This window comes from Hemitrygon akajei, chromosome 4 (assembly GCF_048418815.1).
Source record: "Hemitrygon akajei chromosome 4, sHemAka1.3, whole genome shotgun sequence".
NCBI lineage: Eukaryota > Metazoa > Chordata > Chondrichthyes > Myliobatiformes > Dasyatidae > Hemitrygon > Hemitrygon akajei.
The window spans coordinates 100,676,227-100,685,308 of NC_133127.1; the positions used below are offsets into that span (position 1 = coordinate 100,676,227).

General features: G+C 39.8%; 1 protein-coding gene across 6 annotated transcripts in view; it reads right to left on the reverse strand.

The window, feature by feature from the left end:
• The window catches only part of afap1 (actin filament associated protein 1), a 283,153-nt gene extending 274,529 nt beyond the window's left edge, over window positions 1–8,624 (reverse strand). For all 6 annotated transcript variants that reach the window (XM_073043105.1, XM_073043104.1, XM_073043107.1 and 3 more), the window contains exon 1: window positions 8,513–8,624. In XM_073043105.1, coding sequence (XP_072899206.1) covers window positions 8,513–8,555 — 43 coding nt within the window. In that variant the 5' untranslated portion in view covers window positions 8,556–8,624. The remainder of the gene's footprint in view (window positions 1–8,512) is intronic.
• Window positions 8,625–9,082: the final 458 nt, after the last annotated feature.

The following is a 9,082-nucleotide window of genomic DNA, read 5'->3' on the forward strand; positions in this document are numbered from 1 at the left end:
AATTGTACTATGCAATGACAATAAAGATATTTCAATTCATTTCATAATTACAAGTCTCTTCCAGATGAGCTTAATGCCTTATATGCTCACTTTAACCATCAAAACTTGGAGGAACCATCATGAACTTCCACACCCCCTGGTGATGTTGTAATTTCAGTCTCTGAGGTCAATGCATGTGAACAGCCATCAGGAGGGTGAGCCCAAGACAAGCACCCAGCCCAGACAGGGTACTAGACCAAGTACTACTTTGAACTTTGAAATTTAGTGTGAAAGTATGGTTACTGTGTCAAGTGATTGCATGTACTTTACAACTTATGGATGTTGATAAAAATGGAACTCATTTGTTACCTAGTTCAAAATTCAAAGTACATTTCCTGTCAAAGTGCATATATGGCACTATATATAACCCTGAGATTCATTTTCATGTGGGCATACTCAATAAACCTATAACAGAATAATAACCATAATAGAATCAACGAAAGACTGTACCAATTTGGGTGTTCAACCAGTGTGCAAAAGACAACAAACTGTACAATTATAAAAAGAAAGAAATAATGATAATAAATAAGTAGGTAATAAATATCAAGAACATGAGACGAAGAGTCCTTGAAAGTGAGTCCATAGGTTGCAGGAACATTTCAATGATGGGGTAAGTGAAGTTAAGTGAAATTATCCCATTTGATTCAAAAATCTGATGGTGAGGGGTAGTAATTGTTCCTGAGCCTGGTGGTGTGAGTACAGAGGCTCATGTACCTTTTTCCTGATAGCAGGAGCGAGAAGAGAGCATGAACTAGGTGCTGGGGGTCCTCCTTGATAGATGCAGTTTTTCGGTAACAATGATTCATGTAGATGTGCTCAATGGAGGGGAGGACTTTACCCATGACGGACTGGGCTGCATCCACTACTTTTTGTAGGATTTTCCACTCAAGGGCATTGGGGTTTCCATACCAGACTGTGAAGCAGAAGGTCAATATATCTTTACCTATAACATCTATAAAAGTTTGTCCAAGTTTAAATGTAATGCCGAATCTTTGTAAATTTAAGGAGTCAGAGGCACTGCCGTGCTTTCTTCATAATTGCACTTAAGTGCTGGGCCCTCCAAAGTGATAATACTGAGGAATTTAAAGTTGCTGACCCTCTACACCTCTGATCCTCTGGCTGGTGGACCTCTGGTTTTATCCTCCTAAAGTCAATAATCAGCTCCTCGGTCATGCTAACATTGAGTAAGATGTTAACACGAGGAAATCTGCAGGTGCTGTTCAAATCTCTTACTTTCAGTTAGTCCTGACAAAGGGTCTCGGCCTGAAACGTCAACTGTACTTCTTCCTATAGATGCTGCCTGACCTGCTGCGTTCCACCAGCATTTTGTGTGTGTTGCTTGAGTAAGATGTTGCTATGGCATCACAGCCTGGTTTTCAATCTCCCTTATAAATGCTGATTTGTCACCACCTTTGATTCGGCCAGTGACAGTGGTGTCATCAGCTAACTTCAATATACGTAGAATATGTTAATGACACATCTGTGAATTTTCAAAGATGCTTATATTAGATTAAACAGAAAGATATACACAAATATGTTCTATGTTGCAGATGTTTCTGTAAGAAGAAGAAAGAATGTTCTTAAAACATGATTGGAAAACAACTGGCAACGCTACTTACCAGAGCATTAGTTTATTTTCACTCTTGGTACATGCTTGGACTTGGGCTTAAAGTACAAGAACAAGGAAGTTAAGCTCTAACTTTTTGAACCGTTAGTTAGACCTTAGTTGCATGCAATTCTGCTCACTATACTATAGGAAAGATGCTTTTGAGTTGGAGAGAATGTAGAGGAGATTCAATATGATTTTGCACAAGATGTTGTGTATCAGTTGTAAAGAGAGTCTGGACAGGCTAAGTCTGTTCTCTCTAAAGCAGAGTTAGTTAAGAGGGGACGTAATATAAAATTATGAGGGATATAGATTGGGTAGATCACAGGTGTCCCCTGTTACAGAGGTAGTCAAAACTAGAAGATATAGATTTGGGGCAAGCAATCTAAAGAGGATCTGCAGGGCACCTTTCTCACCCAAGAGTGCAATACCTGGAGTGTACTGCCTGAGAGAGTGGTTGAGGTTGAGTTGTTGACAGCATTTAAGAAGTCTCTAAATTACTACTTTCATCACCATTAAGTAGCAGGGGCTGTGGGTCAAGTGCTGGAAAGTTGAGATGATTAATAAAGATGGGTGTCCATTAGTTGGTATAGTCACGGTAGGCCTAATAGATGTATTACATGTGGCATAACTGCATGACATAATAAGGAACCAATGGTTCACTGGGCCAAATTATACATATCATTTTGCCTCAGATAAGCTACAAAATCTAAAACTGTCATAAAACTTTAAACAAATAAACAAAAGTGAAAAATATGTTACATGACCACAGGGAAAAATACTAGATAAGTAGAATTAATTGGATAATTACACTAAAGTGCCAGTGCAAACAAAACAGGTGAAATAAATTTCTGTGATTCTGAAGAAACATTGGACTGAGTCACTATAATTCTAACAGGATAAGTCATTGTGTTTTATAATTGTTTGGAAATGTGGTCCTTGTTGTATTGTCATTACTTGCTATAGTATACTATAGTGTATCTTCAGCTGAAGAGACTGCTCTTCCATACATCCATATTCTGGTCATTGCCCAAATGACCTGTGTAAACAATATCTTGGAAAAATATTCTGCCCTCATAACTATTTTCACACTTTACTGTCTAATTTTCTATAGTTAAAATATAATCAACAGGATTTTTGAGCTAATCTACAGAACATTATGCATCATGTTAAATCAAAACAAAAATGTGCTAAAACTTTGCTAAACATTAAAAACCAAAATTGTGAGGTTGAAAAAGCATTTGTAATTGTTAGGTTAACTTTCTTCAGCTGCAATAAACTCTTATCACCTTACCAAATCACCCAATTTATTGATGTAGAACATTTGGAGAATCATCTGTTTTTAAAGAATAAATACCACTCTCTCTGTATGGTCCAACAGTGTAGTAGATTTTCAACAGACCAAACCAAAATGAGGTCGAAAGAGCATTCAAGACAAGTCAGAGAAATGACAATAGAGAAACACAAATCTGGGGAAGGGTACAAGATCATGTTAAAGGCACTGAACATATCTGGGAGCACAGTGCAACCCTTCATTAAAAAGTGGAAGAAATATGAAACCACAGCCACACTGCCTAGATCAGGCCACCCCTCTAAACCTAGTTGCTGGACAAGAATGGTGCTTGGTTAACCACCTGGTTGCTATTTTAAGTTTGGTTGGGATGAAGGTATCAGACAGTAATTCTCATTAACTTTTGTTTGGGAATTTAATTCCCACAGCAATGTAATACAATAAGGGATTTATTAGGATAGTCAGAATTGCAAATAGATGTTCTCTCACGAAGCCTAGAAACTTTACCAGGAACCCAAAAAGATAGAGTGACAACAAATACACCTGGTAAATAAAAAGAACATTGGTAACATTACAAAAACATATTTTTGTTGCGCCGTCATTTACCAAAAATACCTTAAGGTACTTCACAAGAAAGTTTTAAAGGTAAAGGACAAAAATTGTGGTGAAATGGAAGGAGTTATAAAGGGATATCTTAGCAGGAAAGAGGAGAACAGCTTAAAGATGGATTTCCCGAGTTCACAGCCTTGGCAGCTGAACTATGGAATAATTAAATTTTGGATAAACGAGAGAAAAAGCAAAGCCAAGATAGAACAGTACAGAACTCAAAGTGATGGGTGGAGTAGAGTGTGTGGGGTGGGGGGAGGGAGGGAGGGAGTAAAGTTAGAGGAGATTGAAGACAACAGAAGATAGTTAGAAGGGATTTGAAAACAAAAGTTGAGAGTTATAAAACTGGCTTTGATGAAAGCACAGCCTAAAATGAAATCAGGCTAGTATATCAGTGATGAAGTGATATTATGCACTTTTTATCAACATTACAATCATAACAGCATTTAAGTACATAGAAGATAGAACACAGAATAGTACAGCACAGCACAGGTCCTTTGGCCCACAATGTTGTGCCGACCCTTAAACCCTGCCTCCCATATAACCCCCCCCCCACCTTAAATTCCTCCATATACCTGTCTAGTAGTCTCTTAAATTTCACTAGTGTATCTGCCTCCACCACTGACTCAGGCAGTGCATTCCACGCACCAACCACTCTCTGAGTGAAAAACCTTCCCCTAATATCCCCCTTGAACTTCCCTCCCCTTACCTTAAAGCCATGTCCTCTTGTATTGAGCAGTGGTGCCCTGGGGAAGAGGCGCTGGCTGTCCACTCTATCTATTCCTCTTAATATTTTGTATACCTCTATCATGTCTCCTCCCATCCTCCTTCTCTCCAAAAAGTAAAGCCCTAGCTCCCTTAATCTCTGATCATAATGCATACTCTCTAAACCAGGCAGCATCCTGGCAAATCTCCTCTGTACCCTTTCCAATGCTTCCACATCCTTCCTATAGTGAGGTGACCAGAACTGGACACAGTACTCCAAGTGTGGCCTAACCAGAGTTTTATAGAGCTGCATCATTACCTCGTGACTCTTAAACTCTATCCCTCGACTTATGAAAGCTAGCACCCCATAAGCTTTCTTAACTACACTATCTACCTGTGAGGCAACTTTCAGAGATCTGTGGACATGTACCCCCAGATCCCTCTGCTCCTCCACACTGCCAAGTATCCTGCCATTTACTTTGTACTCTGCCTTGGAGTTTGTCCTTCCAAAGTGTACCACCTCACACTTCTCCGGGTTGAACTCCATCTACCACTTCTCAGCCCACTTCTGCATCCTATCAATGTCTCTCTGCAATCTTCGAAAATCCTCTACACTATCCACAACACCACCAACCTTTGTGTCCTCTGCAAACTTGCCAACCCACCCTTCTACCCCCACATCCAGGTTGTTAATAAAACTCACGAAAAGTAGAGGTCCAAGAACCGACCCTTGTGGGACATCACTAGTCACAACCTTCTAATCCGAATGTACTCCCTCCACCACGACTCTCTACTTTCTGCAGGCAAGCCGATTCTGAATCCACCTGGCCAGACTTCCCTGGATCCCATGCCTTCTGACTTTCTGAATAAGCCTACTGTGTGGTACCTTGTCAAATGCCTTACTAAAATCCATGTAGATCACATCCACTGCACTACACTCATCTATATGCCTGGTCAGCTCCTCAAAGAACTCTATCAGGCTTGTTAGACACGATCTGCCCTTCACAAAGCCATGTTGACTGTCCCTGAACAGACCATGATTCTCTAAATGCCCATAGATCCTATCTCTAAAAAGCTTTTCCAACAGCCTTCCCACCACAGATGTAAGGCTCACTGGTCTATAATTACCTGGACTATCCCTACTACCTGTTTTGAACAAGGGGACAACATCCACCTCCCTCCAATCCTCCGATACCATTCCCGTGGACAACGAGGACATAAAAATCCTAGCCAGAGGCTCAGCAATCTCTTCCCTTGCCTCGTGGAGCAGCCTAGGGAATATTCCAGGCCCCAGGGACTTATCCATCCTAATGTATTTTAACATCACAAACACCTCCTCTCCCTTAATATCAACATGCTCCAGAACATCAACTTCACTCGTATTGTCCTCACCATCATCAAGTTCCCTCTCATTGGTGAATATGGAAGAAAATTGAGGACCTCGCACACTTCCACAGCCTACAGACACATCTTCCCACTTTTATCTCTAATCGGTCCTACCTTCACTCCTGGCATCCTTAGTTAGTAGTTAGTAGTTAAGCTTACTACGGCATCATGCCTGGTCAAGCCTAAAATCTCGTCCTGGTTACTAAATTTGATTGCCAAGTGAAGTATTCCCAATATCAGGACAATATGCTGAAAGTGGAAGTCTATAATTGACTAATTTGAGATGTGATGTGTAGTAAATGCAACATTTTGAAAGGAAAAAAGATTAAGTTTAACCCATGTTTCCCAATGAATGTAACCTCCAAGGTTTTCCTGAAGTTGTTTCTGGTTCTATTGTGGAGTAAACTGTTGACATTGATTACTGGCACTAAAACTATTGCAGCACCATTAACCAGAATGTTAGAAGAACATGGGGTTAGTCTTTTGTCATCTAGCATCTAGTTCCTGTTGTGATTGTAATTGATTTAGGCTGGGATCTGCTGCAAGTGGATAAATCTATCCACTTCTGAAAAAAATTGACAATGTGCTTGGTAAGCATCCTGCTGCAGGCAGAGAAAACAATTCTAATTTGCCTTGGGATTTTCATCACCAAAGCCCCTATGCTGTGAGGGGAGCTCAAGATGATCTTCCAGACAGCTTCCAAAAGCAGCAGAATCAGTGTTTATGGATAATCATTTGTAGCTCTGCACAGCACTAATGGTAACATTGCTGCTAGAATGCAAAATCCTATGGCTGCTTCAATAAATTACTATCGCACTCCTAATATCTTTGTTTAACTATTCCCCCTGCCTATCCTTCGTTTGTCATAGGGTGATCCCAATAACATTGGGAAAATTTACCAGTAACTAAAAGAAACAATGATGCTAATCCAAAACAGTGCTTTCTTCTTCCTCTGCTGTAAGGGAAATCCTTTGATATAATATTTACAACAAACATAATGTGTTAACTTATTTTACTGGAAGCCATCCCAAAGTTCCTTTTTTTCTTTAATCATTCAATCTCATTGGATTTTTGTGAGCGAGCACCTCTGGACTGCTGATGATATTCACATCAGCACACACTAACTCTTTCAGTACTGTTCACCTTGTAACATCACAATTTACACCTCTCTCCCAGTCCTTATCATGTGGGTGTTCTGGGCAGAGTGGATGTCGGATTTCATCATTGGCTAAGGCATCTCCGCCTCCCCTTTTCACTGGGTTCTACATTTGTCATTTGATGCAGCTCTTGGGGGTTTAAGATTCTCATTTATGGAAATATCCAAGGATCATCCACATGCATTTTGGAAATTATTCTAACTTGTGAACCCTAATTCATTCACAGGCAGTAATCCACCAGCACTCCAGAACACATTAACTGTAATAGATTTCTAAAGCTACATCAGTGCCAATGCCCTAATAATAATCAGAGGTAAGACAAAATGGTGTGGTAGTGAATATCACAAAGTTACTCCAAAGATCACATTAAACTTATATTGTACATACATTAATATTTCAAAATGCAATAATGAAAGATTGCATGCTGAAATTAATTACTCTGGATTCCATAGAGTACAGAAACATAAATCTCAATCGACAAAGAATACAGAAAGGCCCAGTGCCAGTGCCTTCCCAGTGCCCTTATCTACAAAGGTATGTGATTAATCAATCTCTGCAAGGATGGAATTGTCCACATCACACAACTACCAGCTCTCCTGCAATCCATTCAGCTAGCTGCTTGCCCCCAAGAGAAACTCTTTTCTGTCATTCTTCCTCAACAGTACGCATTTCATCAACTCTAAGATATTGATGAAAAAAGAAATTCCCACTTTTGCAAATGATCTAAAATGCAGCATAAAAATCACCATTTTATTAAAGCTCAAATTGGGATTCTGTTTATTGGCAGCTCTCGTTCACTCCAAAGACAAAAGCTGCGAGATCACTGACATGTATGATTGATTAAGGCGGATCTAAATGACAATCGATACTTAACTTTGACTAGAAGGAATACTAGAGTGACAGAAATCTGTGCAGTCGCGTTTTAAATCCCCTTGGGCAGATGATTTTCCCCCTCCCCTGGGTAATTTCAGACGTGTGGGTGTGTGTCCAGCATACAAAATGAGCACCCCTGAGATTGAATCTGAGCACCATTACCTCCCAAACAATAAATCATGTACAGTCCCACCCTTCTACTGCTTTGTTCAGCTGCTCAGTGTTCTCCTTACATCCAGATTATCAGTGCACAATTCTTTTTTTTCTTTCCTAGATGACATAATAATGTAGCGGAAATGAACAAAAGGTATCTCATATGCTGTAATGGAAAACGAAAATTAACGCTGTACGGACCACATACTAAATTTCATTACAGAATTATTTGATTTTTAATGCTTCTGATTCGCAGCATGAAATCACGTTAGATTTTTTTAGATCGTTTGATAGCCACTAGAATTGACAATGATTAAAACAAAAATCACGCGGCACTTGAAAGTATAACAAATGTCAAAAAGAGCAACTCATTTTGCGAAATCACCCCCACAATGCATGCCAAAAACGCAAAGCTTTCATAGATGAGAAAACATTCCTGCAAATCAGTGAGTTAAGAGAGTAAAACAGCGCCGTTACAGCTCTCCCCTTTCTCTTACATCGTAACAACTGTGGCCGTTTCTTTCATGACTTGTCTTTACATGTACTCCATACCATCCTGTCTGCTTTCCTTAAATGTCAGAAAGGAACATGTTTGAATCTGTCAGTTAACGGCACTGAATTCGAGCATTTGGTACATTACAATTTAATTGTTAAATGTGCTGTATTCCGAACTGTGTGATGAACACTGAAGCTTACCTTTAATGCATGTTTCCACTTCCACTTTTGTTCTGTGCTCCATAACGAGAAATTGCAATGTATCGGTCCGCCGTGCTCGCTGCTCCTCGTCTCGCCTTCGCTCACCACCACTTGAACAGCTGTCAAAATTAAGGAATGAGTGACAGACAGTGTTATCCAATTGGGAACGTCCATTGGTTTAACACCGCCAATGGAATGTGCGTAAAGACGAAGGCGCACATGTGACAATGCCAAAGGGCGGGGATTGACACATAGATTAACAAATCAAAGACTAAAATCAATCCAACCAATTGGAGTTGAAAGTGTGTCTGGTTTGTAAATTGATTGATGGTACCAAGGTCTAATCGTAACAGGAGAAAGCAAGCAATTTGTCCAATCACAAAGTGAATAATAGAAAATGTTGTTAATATATATTTTTGAGTTGCGAACCATGGATATAAATAATGGGGACTAGTTTACGGTATTTAGACTTGTCAAAATTTGTTAGGCAATGTGAACCAAGACAAGGGCAGGTATAAATTAGAAACCTGAAGTTCTCTTCTGAGAACCCCCGATAAGTTTGAAGAAGGG